General features: G+C 38.3%; 2 protein-coding genes across 2 annotated transcripts; one reads left to right on the top strand and one right to left on the bottom strand.

Annotated features, from left to right (window-relative positions):
- The first annotated feature begins 1,915 nt into the window (after positions 1–1,915).
- LOC111221522 (leucine-rich repeat flightless-interacting protein 1-like) lies at positions 1,916–8,195 on the top strand. The gene is made up of 6 exons (XM_022744950.1): positions 1,916–2,131; positions 2,450–2,524; positions 4,238–4,276; positions 4,575–4,736; positions 4,862–4,945; positions 5,266–8,195. The coding sequence occupies exons 1-6, from the start codon at positions 2,033–2,035 to the stop codon at positions 5,791–5,793; spliced, it is 987 nt and encodes a 328-aa protein (XP_022600671.1). The 5' UTR covers positions 1,916–2,032; the 3' UTR covers positions 5,794–8,195.
- Positions 8,196–9,305: 1,110 nt separating this feature from the next.
- Positions 9,306–18,476, bottom strand: LOC111221521 (advillin-like). The gene is made up of 20 exons (XM_022744948.1): positions 18,430–18,476; positions 18,058–18,173; positions 17,833–17,907; positions 17,401–17,597; positions 17,205–17,313; positions 17,007–17,117; positions 14,952–15,157; positions 14,757–14,835; positions 14,429–14,527; positions 14,191–14,344; positions 13,971–14,071; positions 12,611–12,748; positions 12,343–12,501; positions 12,032–12,211; positions 11,404–11,552; positions 11,135–11,279; positions 10,821–11,009; positions 10,662–10,730; positions 10,106–10,216; positions 9,306–9,641 (listed from the first exon to the last, which is right to left on the bottom strand). Exons 2-20 carry the CDS (start codon positions 18,115–18,117, stop codon positions 9,528–9,530), a joined length of 2,445 nt encoding a protein of 814 aa, XP_022600669.1. The 5' UTR covers positions 18,118–18,173; positions 18,430–18,476; the 3' UTR covers positions 9,306–9,527.
- Between the last annotated feature and the right edge of the window lie 4,105 nt (positions 18,477–22,581).

Here is a 22,581-nt window from a genome sequence, read left to right on the forward strand (position 1 = left end):
ATTAAGTGTCAAGCTATACCTTTAATGCCACATGACTTCATGACAAAAAGTTATTCTTGTAAGAGCACTTGGGCAGAAAATCCAGGTTTGGGTAACACAGACCTTTTCCCTTCACTCATGTGACCCAGCATGGCGAAAATAATGTTTCTGTGTATTAAATCTATGATCTGCAACTTCAAATGAAATGAAATGTTACCAACTTAGACCTGATTTGCAATTTAAATTCTTAGTATAAGTATGTTTACTGAACAAATACAAAAACTATCTATGTTATATTTACATGTGCTTACTGATATATGACCCCTATATTAAACTGCTGCAGACTGTATCATAATGGCAAGTATTGTTGGCATGTTGCCATGTCATTCCTCTCAGCATGGATGTACACTCTCATTCATCTCATGCTCCTTCTGGGGATCTGTATGAATGCATGCACTGCTTGGGAGTTTGTTTCAACTGGACAGGAACTGGGGTGATATTTCTGGAGTATCTGTGGGACAAAACTACACCATGTCTCTGCCATCTCAGTCTGCAGCGACTCTGTTGGAGGAAATACTCACCACAGTCTTTTCTCTGTGGAGACGAACGTACTGTACATTGCAGATATAGTGGTGTTATCTGATCTGACTACACAGTCATGTTGAACTTAATGTTAGCTCATTGAAATAAAAAACAAGGATGTGGTGTTTACCAAAGTTTAAGTGGCAGAGATCTACTTTTCCACAAAGTACTGATAAACCATCAAACTCATCTGAAAATACCTCGCAGTAGTGGTGGAAGCAGCATTCAGATCTTCAATATAAAGTAAAAATAGAAACACTGTTACAAGTGTAAGGCCTACATTCAAAGTTTTACTTAAGTTAAAGTACAAACGTATTGGTATCAATATACCCTCAGCTGTTAGTTTATTAGGAACACCTAGCCAAAACTAATACAGTGTAATGCAGTAATACATGAGTCCTGCAATAAATCCCCCTTCCTGAAGATTATAATGTTCAGTTTTTATTGAAACTGTGTTAGAGAGGTGTTGAGTCAACTGTATGATGTAGATTGTGGAGCTGTTGAACAGTTTTATGTTACACAGCGAGGTGTTTCTGCCAATTAACCTACATCCATTGATATGAATGAAGTGGACAAAAATAAATAAATATAAACACCTGCCTCTCTCTAACGCAATACAATTTAACATCACCACAAACTGCAGCCTCCAAAATGATCATAAAAATGAATCAACACCCTGTTCTCTCTCTAAAACAGTTTCAACAAAAACTGAACCTTATAACGCTTAGGAGGGTTGGTTTTATTGCAGGACTGTTGTACTGGACTGCATTAGTTTTAGCTAGCTGGGTCCAATAAACTGCCAACTGACTAAAAGTGAAAGTACTCATTATGCAGAACTGCCTATTTTATAATAATATATTATCAGCATTATTGGATTGTAGTTTTTAATGTCTTAATTTGCACACCAACTTAATCCTGCAACTGGTAAAGGTGGGGCTAATTTTAATGACTCTATACTGCTGGATATCTTAATATATAATATTGCAATAAATATAGTGGAAAAAATGCAGAGGAGCAGTTGTGAAGTAGCAAAAATATACACCTATTTCAAGTAAGCAACTACTATCTCAAACTATATGAGTAAATGTAGCTACTCAGTTACTTTTCTCATAAACCACCAAACTCAACTGAAAATACCTGGCGGGCCTTGTTGTCATTGATTCATTTCGGCTTGACATGCGCCATCCTGCTTATCTGATCTTTAAAACAAACAAAAAGCGATTTATTTTTTAACTCCCCACAGCTCCAAACATCACTCTCCTGCGATCTTTGACTTTTTCTGTGAATGTGGGCGGAGTGACGGCGGTGTTCAAGACAATCTGGTCCCCGTGGCTTTCCGTAGGTCACGGCCTGGGCGTCGACAGTGCACTCATTGCTGCTGCTGCGTAGGAGACAAACACCAAACACCACTTCACCCAGAGAGCTCGGAGGTGTCTCTTACATAAACAAAGGCTTAATATAAACCATAAAAATGCATTCAGTCACGCTGGACAGCAGTGGTTCTCCAAAGAAGCGGACGTTTTCTCGGGGACTGAGCGAGGACGAGTCTCTCCGCAGCATTATAAAAGAGGTGAGCCGAGGGAAATCACGGCGTCGGCGGCGAGAGGGTTTGTGTAGAGCTAAAGCTAACGTCACGACTGTTTTATACTTCAATTTCAGTGTTTTAAATCTATTTACGTTAGAAATATGTAGTCAGTGAGACGTTAAGACATTTTGTTTGCGGTTTAAGACGAACAGCGGCTCAGATAAACAATCAGTTGTTTTGAACAGGCCTGTTTCTTCGGACCACTTCCCCATTATAAGCTGACTCCATGTGTTTTTGTTTTTGTTGTGGCTGTACGTGATCCCGGGCTCTGCTTGAGATGTGTCTTTGTCTCTTTATCACCAGACTGAGAGTTCATCCAGGCGTCTGACACGAAGCGACAGCCGACCAGGCACCCTGAAGAGGAGGAGCGACAGCCAGGTAGGAGCCAGACATCACGCTCAGGAGCCAGGGGTGGCCAGAAAAATAGAAACACCTGTAGTTACACTGTAATACTTATCTAACCTGACCGGGGTCCTGGTTATCTGCAGTTTACCCACTTCTTATTGATCAGTGGTGCACAGTAACTGTACATTTTCTCAAGTAGCCTACAGTTCTCAAGTACGTGTACTTTACTTGGGCATTTCCATTTCATTCTACTTCATAGCTTTTTTTATTTACACTGCATTAATTTGACAACTGTGGTTAGTAGTTAAACAGCAGCAAATTAAGTTTTCACATATGATAAGCTCATAAAATACAACACAATGTTAAAGATTAAGCAAGTAGTTCCCAAACGTGTTGAGTTGTGATGTCTAATTGGGGCGTTTTCCCTTTACATTTCTTACATTGTTTAATTTTAATCAGCTATTTGAGGCCTAAAGGCAAGGCAAATTTATTTGTATAGCACATTATCATACACAGAGGCCATTCAATGTGCAAGCATAAAATAAAGAAAATGTATCCGCTATCCTCCACATATTAAAGATTCGAGAAATCTATGAATATACAATCATTTGTTAGAGCTTTGTTTGTCTTACCTCATTAATCATCTCACAACTCTTTGTAGGGACACCTAGGTTGGGAACTTCTGTCCAGCTCCACCTTGACCAGCTCTTATATAATAACACATTATTCACAGGGGACATGAGTACTTTTACTTTTGATGATTTAAGTACATTTATATGATAATACTTATACTGACTGACGTACAGCTTAATATTTACCTTGATAATCCATGTCACAAAGATTATTTACAGAAAATCCAAACTCACATTCAGCCAACCCATCTTTAAAAAACAATGCTATTTCTGGTGCTGTGTGCTGTTTTCCTCTAATTTACCACCACTAAGGAAAAAACTGTGAGTCTAATGTGGAAAAAAAGCCAGTTTAAGTGTCTTAGTAAGTCATTTATTGAGACCTGAGACCGTGTTGCCACACCAAGCATTTTCATCATACTTTATCACATACTGAGAGCTGTTATCAAACATGGTGCGTCAACAGTATTTACATAGGTCACACGTTTTGATAGCTGGGATTTCAGTGTACCGAAACCTGAGACCCATTAGATTGTGAGACACCAGAGGATCAACTATATGAACATAAAATGAAAACCTAGGGTCGATCAAGTGTTCAATCAAAATACTATGAAGACGCCACTAAGCAGTAACAGTGTTTGGTAAAAAGTTTGGAGTTGCAATTATAGCTGAAATTTTCCAGAAATGAAGTAGTTAAATGTAATTCAGTCATCATTCATTTTAATTATTTATTTATTATCTATTTTTTTCTACTGTGACGTGTCAAAATGTTGTCTGTGAAAAAGGTCTAACAACTCAAACTGAAGGCTCTTGTCTGTGATATCATCAGTCCAAGTAAAGACGTGACTTAGTAACAGGAACAGAATTTTATGATATAATAAGATTTCCTTCATGAAAACTTATGATTATTAAATTTGTCAATCAAGTGTATGGTCATTTTTAACACCATAATTTTCAAGTAATGTTTCACACATAACTTTATGTTATTATTATTTTGGGTGTATGAGAGGATGAACAGCAAATGCTCCTCTACAGCCCCGTTTGTCTTCATTTAATGTAATCAAAAAGAAAAGTTTCATTTACGAATGAATTTGCTTTTTACATTTTCTCCTTTCAGCAATCTGACCAGGATCTCTTCATGGGACTCCCAGAAATGGTGACTATTTCTTACTGTTTTTATTATTATGAATATAATGATGGTTATCATAATTATAAACTATTACACTGTTTGTTCACAGTTCTGTCAGGTATATTATTAGATGATTCTTATGGATGTAATATTATTATTGATAATATTGGTGATTATTAGACGATTCCTTTACATATGGAGGGATTGTCATGCTTCCAGATTAGGCCTCCCACCTCAGAGCTCACTAAACACTCGCCCTCCCACTGACTGTCACGTGTTCCTCTGAAATTGCCCACACTGATTTGTAACTGTGTTTGTGGCGTAGCTGGAGCTGCAGGCCAGCTATGATGAGGTGGTGCAGGAGCTGCGTGGGCTGGAGGTCGAGCGAGAGGCTCTGTTGTTCCAGGTGGATGTCCTGCAGGACACACTGGAGGGCGTAGAGGAGCTGCTGGCTGAGGCCCAGAGGGAAGCTGGACAGGCTACTTTGGTATGTTGAGGCCTCACCAAAACTGAAACACCACTTCACTTTTGTTCCTAATTGTAACAAGTACGTTTAAAACCAACAAGCTGCTGGTCGTCTCATGATGGGACCGTGTCTCTCTGCATTTGTAGGAGTTGGCGCGAGAGAAGGAGGCCAAGACGAAGCTGGAGAGCATGGTCTGCTCTCTGATGCAAGAGGTGGAGAGATTAAAAGAGGTAACGTGACAAATGAAATAAGAATATAACAAAACATCACAGAGTAATGTCGCCAAAAATGACATTGAATTATTCCTCCTAAAACAACACCTAGATTCAAATGATTTGATTATCTGCTTTTGCGCATTATATCCATAAGAGGGAAAAGCAATAAAATAATAATCAAAACATTTTTTCATGTTTAAATCTCACATTTAAGTTTGTACACATTACAATTGGAATTAAAATGCATCACATTAATTTTCAAATTTGATTATATTTTTATTTTTATCTGAAAGGGCTCTTGATTTACTAATCCACAATTAAATTTGTCTGTGCAGGAAAGGAATAAACCATCTGCTCCTGTGAACAGACGTGGAAGTGAAGACGGGGCAACGAGACAAGGACAAGCTGCACACAGAGAAGACAAAGACTCGTCCCTGAGTGAACCTCACAGCAGTGAAAACAGAGGTCAAGCGTCTGAGGAGGAGGGTCAGGGTGAAGAGGCCGAGGATGAAGGAAGTGGCCTGACAAAGCAGCGGAGGATGGTCAGTAAGCCCCTGGCCCACATACCCTCTCTTGCACTGGACAATCTGGTCTCTGAAGACGGGGTTCTCCGGAGGCCTTACGAAAATGGTGTCGATGACGAACGCGATCCTTCGCCGGACAGGAACGACTCAGACAACTTAAGTGCCTATGAGGATGCATCTGCTGAGACTCCAGAGCAGGACAGGATCTTTCCAGGGGATGGCGACACTTTTGAGCTGCCTGATGATTCAGAAAATAAAGAGAAACGTCCAACCAACAACTGTCAGGTCAAAGACGGTGAGACCCAAGACCCCAAAAGTGATGCCTGCGTTGTGTCTTAACTTCATCTGTTTTATCTACTGCTGGGGAAAAGGACAGAGATTATCATTGATCATTTGGTCAAATTCAAGAGCTCTTTGCTAGTTATCAAAATCTGATCTTCATGTTCTTAACTTTGCAGCTATCGACAACACCCAGAGTTACTGTAATTAGAGCTTCAACGATAAATCATTTAATTGATCAAAGGAAAATTACCTTCAGCGATTTAGATAATCAATTAATTGTTTCAGTCATTCTTCAAGCAAGAATGCCAAACACACGCTGGTTTCAGCTTCTCAAATGAGGATTTGCTGCTTTACTTTATGGATTACTGGTGGAACAAACACTGGTGAAGACAAAACTTTGGGCTCTAAAAAACTGTAATGATCATTTTTTATTATCATAATCATCATGTTATAGACAGAATTTCCTATTGATTATTCTAAAAAAATAATCTACGGATTAATTTATAATGAAAAAAGTCATTAGTTGCAGCCCTTTCTGTAATACACTGTAGTATAAATTAAGATTTACTTCAATTCACAATAAAGAAACTCAGGATCCAGGTGGTTTACCATTTCCACAAATGACTACTTTATATAATTTGACAATTATGTCTTTTAATATCTGTCTTAATTGTTTTGTTTTTTTTTTAATCTGTGTATACACATGGAAGTACTCCATGCTGCCTTGGCTGTGTATCTGTTTGGTCATCTTTTAAGAAAGTTTGTTTGTATACTAACAGCTGCCAAGACACAAATCAGGATTTACCTGTGTACAAAATACAGTGAGCTCTGTAAGTATTTGGACAGGGACTGTTGCTGTTACGGCTTCAACCATACCTGCACATGTAGTCCGACCATTTTAGCAATTAAATTTGCTTTTCAAAATGGGATGAGTATAGTCTCGCGTACAATAAAATAACATCATCTGCAGTTAAAGATATTTGGTCTGACTGTCCTCAGTTGTAGAGCTCACTGTAAAGAAGGTTTACGTCATGTTTGACATTGCTCTTTGACAGCTAAGATCAGATGCTGATAATCAAAGGCGAAGGTTACAAGAGGGATTTTTTTACATAAGGGAAATGCCATCTATTTACTGTCTCACTGATTCCACAAGAACATTTTTTAAAATTTTATTTTCATACTGTCCCTTGTTCCTGTTTTGTTTTGAAAATTTTGAGAAATTGGCTGCATTTGCACTTTCTAAAGTTCTTGTATTGTGGCAAAAAATTTGTCAGATTACATTAGAAACAACATTCCCTTTATAACCAAACACGTCAGCGGGAAGTAAACAGCTGACCTGCCGCAGGCTGTTTTCTCTCTGACTGCATGGTGATACTGTATGTTTGCACATTTGCAGTGAAACTTGCTGAAATAAGTCTCTTTGGATGTCTTTGATTGCTGTACACACTGTATTTAATCGCAATTTTTATGTGTATTTTTTACAATGTTACATTTCTTTTTTGTAATGCTTGAGGCAAGAGTAGACTCTTTCACCTCATTTGTAATAGTTTGCATGAGCAACTGCTAATGAATATTGATTTCCAAACTACACATGAATTGATCTGTCATTTAATAGTACTTTTGCATGCAGTACTTTCACACACTTAGATCAAAGTATTATTAAAATAAGTTGTTTACTGCGAAAAATTGGTTTATTAAAAGCATTTTCAATTTTAATCTTGTTTGCAAAACATGCATCATTCCTGAGTTGGATCTTTTACAACAGTTTTGAGGGAACATATCATGTGACACTGAAATCTTTTAAATGAAAATCACAATTTTGATAAGTGATTCTGACGTACGGTTGGTTGACAAAAGTGTAAAGATATTAATACATTTATGGAAATCTGAAAAAAGGTAGAAAGTTTGCAGTTGCTGTATTTAGCTGCATATGATGTTTCAGGTTTAAGCCTATTGTTTGTCTTTTGCATTACTTTAATCACACATGCCTGTTTCAAAACAATGCTGGTTCACATGCCAATACTTGATTCTCTGTTGTGCCGACTGCCATTGTTCACAGACCACTGGAGTCACAAGCAGCTCAGATGACTTGCTCTTTTTACACAAAGTGAGCTGATGGGAAATTACTGTTACTGTATCATCAACAAGTCCATTTCCTGTTTATTCAAAGGCTTTTTTTGTAATGTCACAATATCAGGGAAAACTGCTTCCCTGATACTGGGACACACAGCAGTGACTTTTGATATTGTATTGAGTAATCAAATTGTTTTTGTGTTTTACTTTCAGACAACAATGCAAAAAATATGTTCTTACTGTACTTCAGTGCATTTTATGGGTCTAAATATTTTTGACTCCAGAGCTTTGAATTGAATGTTCAGATGTTACAGTAAATGACATAAATTTATACTTGTACCTGATATAACATTTCAGACATATCAAAATAAAAAGAGTTAAGAATGCTGGTGTTGGTTAGTGATTTGTGTTGACTTCTATTTAAAATATTCAAAACATTCAAAACTAAATATCTTGAACCGATGCAGGAATATCGCAGCAATTTCCTGTAAGAATTCTCATCAACTTATGTTTTACAAATGGAGGTGAACAAACCCCAGAATGATTCTTAAAGTTATTATGATTAGATGAATGTCAGAGGAAGCTTTTAAAAAATATATAATACTTTAAACAGAGTTTTCGAGGTTTGTGATGCTGAAAATCAGGACAGTTTTTGTGGTGCCTTCAGAGTATGTTAGGCGAAACTGGATGTAAACTGTACTGAAAATATAATTGAAAGTATTCAAAAATTAATCACTTTCCTACAGAAGTGTGTTATCTCATAATTATGAATTCCGTATCTCAAGATTATGACTATCTCATAATTACAGGATTTTATAATTGTGAAAAAAAAACTGATAATGACAACCTGATCTGTCAATTATGAGAAAACTATTATGAGAGAATATGGTCTAATGAGGCAGGATTTTGAACACTTGAGTGTAAAAGTAATTGTGTTATTTGTGATATCTGTCAGCACTTCTAATGATGAATAGCAAAAAGGAACTGCTAACAGCTAATTCTGCACACTTCATTTTCCAAAACAGAAACAAATATTAACACAGGTGAAAAGTAAAAAAAAAAAAAGAAAAACAGACCAAAACAAACAAAGAAACCCTTCAAATGTTCATATTATCCACATTACTCAATGATATTAAGATCTCACGCTCTCTCTCTTGCAGGTAAGTGAAGGAACTTTGGGGTTTAAACATAAGTATTTTTATTTAACCTCACATGCTGTAATATCATTTGGCCAACAGATGGCAAAGTAGACGTTTACTTAAAAGGGAAATCAGAGTCGTGGACATTTGAGTTGCTGTTTATGACTCAGCTCAAGGTTTATAAAAGTACAGCCTCTGTAAAGTAAATATTTGTTACTGTGCTGGGTTGGATAAAATGCATTATTAAAAAGTTGAATGTTCTGGTTATTATCCACACACACAGAAGAATAAGCAATACAGTTTTTTTTTTATTTTTTTCGTATTGAGATTACGAATAATATTATTACAATAGCTACGAGTGTCCTTGTATAACATCAGGTTAAAAAATTACAAAGTATAGACTTGTACTACAGTGATTTGAGACAAATATGTGGATCACAGTATCTGCAGGGCATGAAGAGAAATTGAGTCCTGCCCTCAAATAGGTTAACAAAGAGATTCAGTTGGAAAGTGGAAAGTCAATAAGGGGAGAGAACACAAAGAGAGACTTCAAGATGGCTTTAAGAAATAATAAAAATATCAAAACATCCCTTTTTCTTTCTTCATTTTAAGCTGTTTCCACTGTGGCAGGCGCGCAAACTCATCTTTGGTGATCCCAAATGTGTTGCTGAAGTCGGAGTCACTGAGGTGTTTCTGAAAGGCAGTTCACAAAATACTGTATAACAAGTTTGAAAAACAACTCCACAAAGTATCAAGGAGTTCATGAAAATATAATTACTGAATCACACATGGCAGATACTGATAATAACTTCAAGACTTTAGAGAAAATGAATGGTAAAGATTTTTTTTTTTGTGGACCTGCAGTTTTGAATATTTCCTGGGAGGCTTCTAGAAATAAAGATTTTGTACTAATTGTAGGAAAAATAGAGACAGCAGTTGAGCTACATGAAAATGTGAAATGTGTCTACAGACAGATTACAATTCAGCACATATGGAAATAAAGTTTTTAAGAATAAATCGATAATGAACTAATCTTTTCGTAGGTGTTAATTGAGGTTTTCTCTTAAGGAAATTCCTACACACACACACACACACACACACACACACACACACACACACACACACACACACACACACACACACACACACACACCAACCTCTTTCTGGGTTGGGTCAACACCTTCAGGCAGCTCACTGGCGAGCTTGTTGACCAGAGTTTCAGGTGGAAAGGGCTGAAAGTATTTCTCCCTTTCAGCAGAGTTCTGCTCCTGGAGATTCACATTAAAGGAACAAAGATTGTTAAACTATATCTTCATCAATTTATCTCTTACTCTTGTGACACTGAAATGACAACTCCAGTTACAGTTTTTTGTAGATTTTTGCCCCTTTTTTGATTCCTGTCCCTGGATGTTATAAAGGTTGTGTAGCAGAAACTAGCTTTGAACAAAGTCAAACAAAAGTAGGAATTACTAACCAGCCGGTAATGCTAGTTATGCCTGAGGTAAGACTGGAAGCAAAGCTTACAACACAAGAACACCTTAAACGACCCTTTGCTTAGTTTACAATCATATAACCTCTTTACCCAAACCATTGCTATGAAGAAGAATGGTAAGATTTTGGTATCTAATGTAAACAAAAATTCAAATTTCACAGCACACCATGAAGAAAGCAACAGTTTCTGTGTGTTAAAAAGCTTGAGAGATGAACACATACAGTTGTGACGTTAACAGTTGATGCTGCATCTCCAAACTCCTTCCTCAACTCCTCATAGCTCTTTCCTCCCTAAGAGAAAGACATGTTTGTTAGCGTATGTGTTTTTCTCGTCAATGTGCATGTCGATGCCCTATTTCATTCAAAAAACAAAACACTCACACTCCATATGGACGGATCCCAGGCTGTGAACCACCCAGTGAAGGTGGGTGGCTCGAACCCTTGCTTCACCATGACGATGGGGGTGTCTTGATCTCTGTCGCCTGGGTGGGTGTACAGGTACTCTTGGCTTATAACCACTGCTTCTTTGCGCTCAACCTCATTGGCCTCTTTACCAATCCAGAGAAACACCTGAAGAGATGACAGAGTTAGGGGAAAAAAAAGATTTACAGGAAAACTCGGAGTTGATAAAAAAAAAAAAGAAAAGACAATTTCAAAGTTTGTGAGTAGTTGTCACAAACAGTGTCACCTCATACCTGATCCCACGTGTCCAGTAACATGACATCCTCCTCACTGAGGTCGTCCTGTGTGAACTGAACCACCTCGGTCACGATGAATCGACCTGTCTTGTTGGAGCACTCAAACAGACGTGGCTCGTGGTCTAAAACCATCTGCTGAAGTCTGTGGACGACAACACATGACGAAACATATAGAACAAATGTGTTTCCTCTTCATTGTGCCCACTATAAGAGTAATGCACTTGAACCTGGTTTTCCTACATTAGCATTAGTATTATAATCATTACCTCTTGCCACTAGCATATGGAGCTTTGCCTCCAAGCAACTCCCAGAATTCAGTGGACTCCTGACCCTCTGCCACAATCTCCTCTGATCCATTTTGGCCAATCACAGAGCTGGCCTCCTTCGCCATGGCCCTCTCATCTCCATTTGATCCCTTGTAAAAAAAATAATCAGTTACACCTTATCAATAACTTCATCTTTTAAAAAATAACAGTGTTGAAAGTTTGACATAATGATCTCATCTGATCAAATACAAATCAAAACAGTTTACATTAACAGGGTGAGAACATGTTTACACTTTTCCGGCATAAATACTTACAATTGTATAGACAAAAGTTTGTGGACACCCAACAAATTATGGAGACATTATGGAGAATTCTTTATTGATCTGACTTTGTGCAGAGGGGAATAATCATGATCATTCCCCAAAGCCTCTTCCAAATCATGAAAAACAGCCCTAGACAACAGCAAAAAGATCTATCTGAATTTGGGTATCCGCATACTAATGGCCATATAGTATATTTCTGTTTTAGTTTAATTTAATTGCTGATTCACTGATACAGTATTACAAGATAAATACCACAAAAGAATTGTGTCATATTGTAATTCTTTCTTATCTTAACTCCATCTTACCTTTCCGTACCACAGATAAATTCCTGATTGGCTCTTTAGTAAAAACACATCATTGGAGTTCAGAGACGTGGCCAGCGCCGGAGCCTCAATGGCTTTTGTGTTGGATGGGTCGGAGCCGTGGACCTGGAACAATCTTATCGGAGGCTCTGGGTCAGAAGATCCTTTTCTAGACGTGCCCCCCTTCAAAACAAGAGAGGACATATTCTTCACTGTTATAAAAACTCTAAAACAATTTACAAGCCTGTAAATAAAAAACTTAACAAACACAATGATTCCAAAGAAATGACTGTAAATGTGGTCAACAGTCATACCTCAAAGATGACCATTTTACCCTTGAAAATCGCCATAAAGTGTCTTGGTTCTTTGCCCATGGTTATTCTCACTTGGACTGGCTCACCACCGTACTTCTGATCCAAGTCCACGGCCTGAAATGCCGAGGCTGCCAGTTCATCCTGTGTTGCATGACGCCCCTAAAATAATTATAATATAAGTGACAATCAGAAAAATCCAAAGCAGGGAATGTGGAGGACATTTTGTTTGTGAGCCACTTTGTAAGAAACTTAATTTATACATCCTCACCTGCCATATGTAGAGCAGGTAACACTGCTTGTTGTTAACCAAGTAAGTGTAGAGGATCAAGTAGCAGTCTCCTCCATAGAAGTATCCGTGCCATTGAGGGTCCACGGGCACAAGCTCCAGATCCTCAATCCTCCACACCTGCGGTACATCAAAAAGGTAAATTAACTCTGAAACACAAATGGCAGAGAAAGTGTTGCTGCACAGCAATGGCTGAGGTCCAGTGGTGTCTGAGCAGTTGTCTTTCCTGTGAAGTAGATAGACACGAGGCCTGAAGCGCTGAAAGTTTCAAACAAACCTCATCAGCAGCATGTTTCTCTCCGATGTGTGTCAGAGTTGTGCAAAGTTTGTAGCTACACTAGTGGCCCCAAGAGGCTGTAACATTACACCCCGGAAAAAAAAGAAAAATGTTGGATGCATGAAAAAATGAGCTAACCTTGCTGTTCTGGACTACTTGTAAAAAACAAAGCAAAACATTCATTTTGTGCTGGTCAGCTCTACACTGTCAAACTTGGCTCAGTTTTCATTGAACTATGCTGTATTTTGTCAGTAGGGCCAGATTAATACCCATTGTTTGTACACTACTTTCTATGATGCATTGTGGGATACTATGTACAGAGATGTACACAAATATTTTTCCATCCCGTTATCTCGAGATAATGAAGCTTTGTTCTCTCCAGATAATCATCCCATTATCTCGAGGAAACAAAGCTCTATTATTTCCCATAACGGGATAACAGGATGAAAAAATATTTGTCTCAGCTGAGTCCACTATATAGGGTGTAATGATTTTCACTACACATTCGGGCAGCACTACAGAAGGGACTATATAGGGAGTAGTGAGTGACTTCGGACGCAGCCTTTGTCTCAACTGCACCTAGCTTTCCTGCTTACTTTAGCCTGCTTAGCTGCACTTTGGCCTGAATGCTAATGTAATGTACTAACTTGCTGACATTAGCATGGTAACATGTCTGCAGTTAGCATGTTGACAGGCATCCTAACAACTACTGAATGTTTGACATATAGCCTTCCACCAACACTTAGTGTGAACATGCAGCAGCTACTGTGGTACAATGATCACATTTAGCATGTCAGTGTCACGTTCTCGTGTTTAACATGTTAGCATGCTGACATTATAGTAGCATGCTGTGTTTGCATTAATCTCAAAGTAGCTGGCCTCCAGCTGTTCAGTCAGTTTTTGAGGTATCAATCATGAACTGATTGATAGATGATGGACGCGAGTGATTCATACTCGAAATGTCAGGATATTTGATTCTGTACCAAAATATTGGACTGACAGACTGATGGACGGACAAACCTGATACAGTGTGACTAAAATTAAATTCAGAGTAGTCACAAATACCTCCACTTGACCTGTGCCATTGTCCACCATTCGCTCCTGTGCAGCAACTTCTGGCATCGTGTGCATCAGAGTGGCATCAAATTTCTCCTGTGTGATGTGAGCTAAAGCAGACAACAATAAATCATAAACCAACAACCAACAAAGTTTTTATTCAAAGAAAAATGTGCTTGTTATTTCTTGCTTGTTGTGTTTCTGTGGATTTACAAACAAAGGCACGTACCCACTTTCCCTCTTGTGTGCTTTTTGCCCATTCCTTGAGTCTGGTCCTTTACTGTCCACCTCTGGAACAGCTGCTTGAAAAGAGCTGACTCCGCCCCGTCATTCACCGTCTCCACATTGGTAGTGATGGGGTAGTTTTTTGCTTTGATGAATTCCTATAACAGTGGAATTCAACACAAGAAAATAAATACGTCATGCCAGATCAATCAAACACAAGCTAATGATGTAGTGTCACTTACCAAAGCTCTGCCCATAGCAGCCTGTCTCTCAGCTTTGTTTGCTTTCTTCCCCTTCCATACATAGATCTTCGTCCCTCCCTGGTCCAGGAAGTAGCAGTCCTAAAATGATAATTACACTAAGTATACAAAACCAACTTATTTCATACATCAGTTAATAAAATATTTTATCTTCACCCTGCAGTGTCAAGAATGTAAAGCCTTTAGCTTGTATAGGAAAAGTGAAATGGTCAAACTAGATGGATCAAGTTTTATAGTGGCACTCTGATTAGTTGTGCCCATAATGTAAATTATATGCATCCTACATTTAGTCAGTATTGCACCAACTCACATCATGGTTGAGCAGATCCTGAACCAGTGGTCTGGTAGCAACTTCTGTGACCTTCATCTTGCCATCAGCATCTGACACGCTGACATAAAGGCAGAAAGAAATAAAGATAAACAACACTTTAACTGAATATGGATGGATCCTCACCCGCAGACTACATGAGACATTTAGGATAACACAGATCAGGGAGCAGCTCACTGGTAAAGTGTGAGCTTTGACTTCTGTTCCAGGTCAACGGTTTCATCAGGAGATCCGTCTGTCAGCGTGAAGGTTCTTTCACCAAGAACATCATTCAGGATCCCCATGCTGTGAAGAGAGTTGCTCTCTGCCTCACCCTCGACCACTCTGATCTCTGCCCGACCGCCTCTCTCTCTGTCTCGGATGTCTTTGGCCAACAACATGCCCTGAGAAGCAGAGGTACAGTACAACACAATCCAGACTTCACCTATAATCTTAGGACAAATTTCACAGTCTATTTCAAAAGTGAAGTATTAACAATGTGCCAATGTCATGTTGTGTCCAGTGTACTAAAATATGTTGCCACAAGCTGTGGTTTTAACTCATTCAGTAACTTTACACAGGCACATATCTACTGTAGGAAAAGAGCTAAAAGACTGAAATGGTCAGTTGTTGTACAAATACCAGTGTTTTCTGCTTTTCATTTCAGACTTTCTGCGCTGGATTGTTAGAAATCTGGTCACACTTCATTTTCCCGTACACTAATAAGATGCAACAAGACTTTGTATCAACTTAGACAAAACTGGAAATGATGTGATCTTTATTAGACAGTAAATATACTTAGGATCAAACAATTTAACATAGTCCCACTCTCTTACTGGGTCATTTGCTGCTCATTGGAAGAAAACCTTAAACTAACATCTAGGTGATCCGCTCGTTCTTTGCAGTCTGGATGTTGTCAAGAGTCCCGTGGAGGTTGTGATACTTACTCAACTCCGGTACGCCCGTCCACAAACATTAAGCTGCATCTTTATTTCCCACTTATTAGACACTTGTTATCATTTCTTAGAGGCTAATTTGCAACACAGTACAACAGCACCGAACCATAAATGATGGTCCATTGTTTTTACAGTTTGTATAGCTTTACTACATAAAGTGACACATCAAATAGCGTTGTTAAGCGTTCATTGATTAACCATATTACAATAAGTTCCTTAACAACAAATCAGAAACAGCAGGTTTCCAAACAATGAATCAAAATAACACAGATGTGAATATTAATCTATATGTGGCCTGAATATTATGATTAGAATACTTGCTTTGAAACCTGCTGTCTGTGGTTTGTTGTTAAGGAACTTATTGTAATATGATGATGAAGTAATGAGGAACTACTCAGCAATAACACTGTTTGATTTATCTCTTTACTTAGCTTACCAAAGGTATACAAACTGTTAAAATAACCATAGAAGTGCTGATGGATTTCACTTTAGTTTACAGTACGGTTCTGTTGTACTGTGTCACAAATCACCCTCTAAGAAAGTCTAATAAGTGTCTAGCAGTGAGAAAAAAGATACAATGTCCTGGCAGCTTCCAGAGCCTCATGTTTGTGACATAGAGTAGAGTAAGTACCAACCTCGACAGGACTCTGGACAACATCCAGGCTACAAGGGACAGGTGGAGCACCCAGATGTGACCCAGTGCCCTTTGACTTTTTACAGTACAGTTCTGGCGAGTAACAACAAGTGAAACCAGAAATCCTGTATTATTATAGGACATGCAAACTGTAAGCTAGTTAACAGCTGAATGTGACTTAATTAACTAAAATGTGTGTAAATGCTTAGAACGTGAATATCCAGGATCTAAAAGTGATGCACTTACTGCATTACTATTATATGGTTTTGAAGTGTTTGTGGGAGAGTGAACAATTCAGAGCCTGTTAGAAGGAAGAAGGAAATCAGAAGCTCACAGGTTCCCAAAAAGTTATATGATACGATATTTCAATCTGGTGTCAGCACTGAAAGAACTTACAGTCAGACCTATTTCAAGGTCTACCTACAATGTGTACCATGTAAATAATGTTGTGTCTTTAGAGAAAGTTGGATTGCAAATAGTTTTTTTTGTGCAGATACACCAGGGTCCAAGCACTGACTTGGGGAGATCATGCTGATGAAAAAAATCATGATCATGGAACATCTTCCCAGACAATTCAAATCGCAAGCAACAAAAACAAAACAACAAATTAATTTTGCACCCAACAACATACACAGGCACCAATGCAAGTCACAAAAATCTTACTTTAAGCTTTTCCTGTTTGTTACTCTTTGGCCCGTTCCACTGAACAATAGTCTTCCCGATGTCCAACAAAAACACATCTCCAAGGTTGAAGCTCTTCCAGCTCATCTCCACCTGAAACAAATTAAAATACAAAGCACTCTTTCTACACGGCTTCCTGACTTTCATTACGTTACATAACCACTGTGCAGCATGGCTCACCTCCTTGGCAATCACTCTTTTCTTCCCTTTGACATGAAGCAGCCTCTTGACATCATAGGTGTTGGTTTCAGTGTGTCTCATACCTGATGCAACTCCTCCTTTCTTATAGCTATAAAAAAAAGACAGGATGAATATATATTCTTGTTTCTTTCACTGTCTATAAATGATGGCCTACTGTGTCAACACTTTCACTCACATTATTCCTTGTTTGAAGTATCCCCTGAAGGCACCTGACTCGTGGTTCTGAACCTCACGATGCTGGACCGGAGTTGAGCCCAAAAATTCATCAAGTTGTATGGTGTAAACAGCAGCCGCCCCCTGTTCATCCTGAGAGGACTGTGAGCCGATCCAGTAGTGAATATCATAAGACAGAGAGCTGCTGAACTTCTGCGTCTGGATAAACAACAGTGGAGAAACAGTCAGTGTGGGGTGGTGTATAGATGAGGATGCTATCTGATGTGAAATAAAAGTATAAATACAAGCGCATTTTGTCACAGCTTCATTATTCAAAACACACTATATGCCTAAAGAGCAAAGTCTACAAACACAGCAGTAGGCTTTACTAGACAATCCTGGAGCCCTGGCACACAGAGCCACAATGATTCATCAGTCACCTTCTCAGACTTACAAATAGAAGTACGTAGCAGTCACCCTCATAAAAGTTTCCATGAGATTTCTCAGGGACTTGCACCAGCTCCATTTTCTGTTATGCAGAGAGAAGAAGAAGAAGAAGAAAAAAGCTGCATTTCAAATCTAATAGCTAGAGATGTTCAGTCACTGCTGCCCAATAATTCTTCTTTTGATTTTCGTAAAACTTCAGTCCACATTATTGCAGCAACTAAAATCACATTACCTCGATTCTCCAGATTATAATCCCAGGGCTGTGAGTTACGGCTCTGAACGTGTACTCCATGTTGCTTGGATGAATTCAGCTTCACTTGAACACTTTTGTTCTTTGTTTGTCTTTCTCTGGAAGAGGAAATACTAATACAATGATCCTAATACAAATGCAAAACGATTTCTTGTGCATTGAACATAGTCTCCTTATCGTAAAGCACACCACAGCACAAATGTTTATATTATCTATAAACTATAGATTCTAGCTTTAGTGTCTTTTTTCGCGATAAACTGTACAAGATTAGTTTTATATCCAACTGAACTGGAAACCTACAGAGAGCCTATACAATCAAATGAAATCATTTCTATATTATCAAATAGTACATACCTGATATTCCTGTTTGAAGGGGCTGCTTATAAAGCTTATATGATCCTCCAACAGCTGATTTCCCATCTGATAACAAAAGGCCCTCAATCCTCTTCCCCTCAGTGCCCCATATTTGCCTGTGTTTGCATGTTTCAGGATCTTTCACGGCGTTCTGCCCAATCACTGAGGACGACTCACAATCCTGTAGGCAAATGTGCTGAAAAAAAAGCTTTGACTCATATTCAAATGCACACACAGTCACACTGATCATCACCATCATGTCCAGCCCTTTCTGAGCCCACTCTGCCCTATACCACCACGTCGGCACCATATATGGATATATGCACAGCTACAGGTAGACAGACTATAAACATTGACACAAGTATTAATGAGCATCCGCAAAAAAAAAGTATATCAAATCACATGAATAATTATAGTAACTGATAAGTGATGAAGATAATCATTGTGATTTGTTTATATTATTATCATTATTAGCAGTAATAGTTATTCATAATTAAAGCATTAGTTATAGCATTATTTTTTAGTATTATAACATACTTTATATATCCACTGTGGATTCAATGAATATGATAATGATGTTGATAAGTATTACACAATCATACACACACATACATGGGTGTGGAGCAAAGGGTGTTAGGCCTGCTTGTGTCTTTACTGTGGAGGCACGGGAGAGCGGGCTTTCATCAATTAAAGATTAAATATTACATTAATTTATTTTAAAGGGGAGCCACATTGTACACATTAAAGTCTGTTTACAGGTCTAGGGGAGTTAATTAAAGGTGGTCGAGGCTCCATAAAAAGCTGCAGGAAGGCTGATTAATTGCCTCGAGTGATGTCACTTGAGTCAGCGCTAGTTGTGTTTTGGATGACTACAAGTTTGAAAATCTGTGGGTGTGGAGTTGGGAAGAAGTGAGCTTACTAGACATCTGTACTTGAGGCTTGTGGCAGAAGCTACATTAGCTGCTGCTAGCATAACACACCTGAATCTTCCACTGAATCATCAGTGGGCAATTTGCATTGTGGTTAATGTAGCTTCCAGGTAGACACCAGGACAAGGAAGAGGAATGTGTGAAAATGCATGTAAAAAAAGATGGTATCTGTAGTTTTGATCCTTTTTTAAAACTGTCCATTGTGAATTCGACGGCTCCATCCTTTTCCACCACAAACACATCGCACACTCTCCTGTTATTAGTGTAATACCAAACACACAATCACTGATATTGATACTGATGCTGTATATTACTGAAATGGGCTGAGAGTCATGTGTCATGATTTATGTGGTGAATGAACACATACAATTTCATTTTACCACTGTAGGTGAATTACATGATATCTAATTCTCTGTGAATTACTTCACATCATACAAATATGATAAATCACAAGACAGATTTTAATGGTGAATTTGCAGAACCCTATCTGTTATTATCTAACACAGAGTTACTACTACTAAAAACACTGGTTTGCTAACATAACCAACTTTTCACCTTGTCATGTAATGATCATCTTATCCTGTTTTTACTTCTAGCTGTGTAGGTTGTTATAACTACATGTATACCCTGTTTGGTTTAGTGTTTTATTACTTCAACTGTATTATTGTTATGATATGTTTTAAGTAAGTAAATGAATAATAAAAAAAGACTCATATTCAAATAATCACATCCTTATACAAACAAACCTCAACCAATAATGATACAAATTGGGATGGAGAGAAGTCATAAACTCACCTTGCACTGCCATGCATTAGAGTGATCATATTGCAAATAAGCAACAGTACAATAGACTCAGTTGTTGCAGCATCAAGTAGCAACAGAAGCACTGAGGGTGTAATTTGTGTGTATGATCGATATTAAGAGGGTAAAAGCCACCATGCTGTCAGTAGTAACAGTGCCAATGTACCGTGTGCAGATAGGCACACTGCAGTGATGCTGCAAATATGAAAATGCAAAGCACTGTTCATACAGAATGAAAATAACACTGGTTTGATTTGCAAAATTCATTTACTACTCCTGGTGCCCAGGGTGCATTTTACATAAAATCATAAAAGAGAGCGTATGAATGACAGACTGCACTAGTCAGACAACAAAATATGTGATCAAACCTTTTCCTTCTCAGTCTCATTAAATATATTAAAAAAAATGCTTTCTTCCACAACTTTGTCTGTGTCTCTGTGGTTAAATCAAAAATAACACTCAAAAGACAAGAAGAAAATTAGAAAATTATGAATCATAGCAGGATCAAAACCAAACAAACACAATACACAGTCATTATTCTGTGCTTGAGTTGAGTTTTAAAGAGGTGTTCAGTGATGTCATGTAGCTTTTGTATAGCAAGGTGGTCTTATAAATTACAGGGGAGACCAGAGACAGTTTAGACAGCATTTCCTATTTCCCCAGTAATTCACCATTCACCAAACTAACTACTGTTTTTGTTATGCTATAGACATCACCACTGCTATTACAACTGTTCCTGTGCACATGGAACAGCTGGAAAACATGGCAGACAGACTGGCAATATGACTAAACACTTGATGAATCTATTTCGAGAAAGGAAAATCTTGCATTTACTTTTCACACACTGTTTTGCAGTTAACATTTTTTCCAGCATGAAATATGACTTTTGACCACACTTTAGGTTGACATGACTGCTCAGAGCTTGCGACATCAAATGGATTTTCAAGATGGCTCTAATCCAAAGGGAAAAAAAAAATTAATGAATGTTGCTGAACATCTGGATTCATCTGCAACAATTTTTCACCTCTTCTCTTCATACTAGTAATATGGCGCATTTGAAGACTTAAAACCTACAAAGATACGGCACTTTTTTCCTATTCCATTACAGCTCAGGACAATATCCAAGAGATACATCTGGTAAAACTGTTGAGGATAGTTTTACATTTTTTAAGTCTGTCTTAATACTCACAGGTCCAGATGCACAGTGTCAGAATTACTGGTAACTGTAATTATTTCTCCTCTCCTGAAGAGATCCCCTTCTTACTGCAACTTCACTGTAAGAGATGGGGGATAAAATGCAAAAAATGTATTTTAAATTTTGACTGAAGCTAATACGTGTCCTCAGCAGTTACAGATTTTGCACAGTTTTCCTGAAGTTAGTCTTTTTAGTGCGAAAATCACTCTTTGATTCTTTGCTAAGCCGGGGTGGAGGGATTAGTCCATGAAGAAGGAATTATGTTCTAAAAGGATGGTAACTTTTGACGATAGCCACTTGATTTGTGTAACGGACTGCTGAAGCCTCGTCTTAGCTTTGGTTAATTTCAGAATACATTTTTGTGGGGACTGTGAATTCTGTACCCCATCACTTACACTGGAGTTGTGGACAGGATCCTTTTTACAGCCAGTATGGACAGGAAGAGGGATTATGTCAACCAGTGAGTCTGTAGTGTACATGTGGGTCTGTGAGTATTGTTTTAAGATATATTTAATGTGAGGATGCTTACAAAAATAATGCCATGAATAGTGTTTATTTATCTGTCCAGTGTTGTTTTTCTGTGGATTTCTGTGGAGACAGGGCTGTCTCATTGTCATTAATTCCAGACTGACTCCATGATGTTGAGAGCAGGGCTCTGTGGGGGGCAGACCATCTGTTGCAGGACATCCCCCTGATAGTATTGCGTGATGGATGATAAGCTAAACAACTTAGGTGCCTCGAGCTTTTGCACAAGACTGTATGTGCAGTGATAATCTATCCTACTGTGCTGCAGAGAAATATTCTATACTATAGTCTAGCTTTGTGGGAGAGTTTAGAATATGGCCTATCTTTCATTCTGATTAGTATCCACAACCCATAATATCTTCCTCTCCATACAGAGCAGTACAGTGCTTCACTCACTCCTGACTCCTACTCACATTTCGCTTCCTCTTCCTACGTAACTTGTGGATCTGTGCCACATTAGTGTCCTGTGTTTTGAAGAAATAAAGGTTCCAACACCCTGAATACAACCATACACTGAAGACAATACATTTGTTTGGCTTTTCAATTCGTCAACCAGGTAAAAAGTGAGGCAAAAATGAGATGGACTATCTTGTCTCTGTTAGACTCTGTGAGCTTCCATCTGCACCAGATGTTTTTGGCTCCTCCCCGGCAGCTTGGTAAAACATTCCAGCCCACCTCTGGGATTCGGCTGGCTCTCCACAC

This window comes from Seriola dumerili, unplaced genomic scaffold, assembly GCF_002260705.1.
Source record: "Seriola dumerili isolate Sdu_G_001 unplaced genomic scaffold, Sdu_1.0 BDQW01000088.1, whole genome shotgun sequence".
Lineage (NCBI taxonomy): Eukaryota > Metazoa > Chordata > Actinopteri > Carangiformes > Carangidae > Seriola > Seriola dumerili.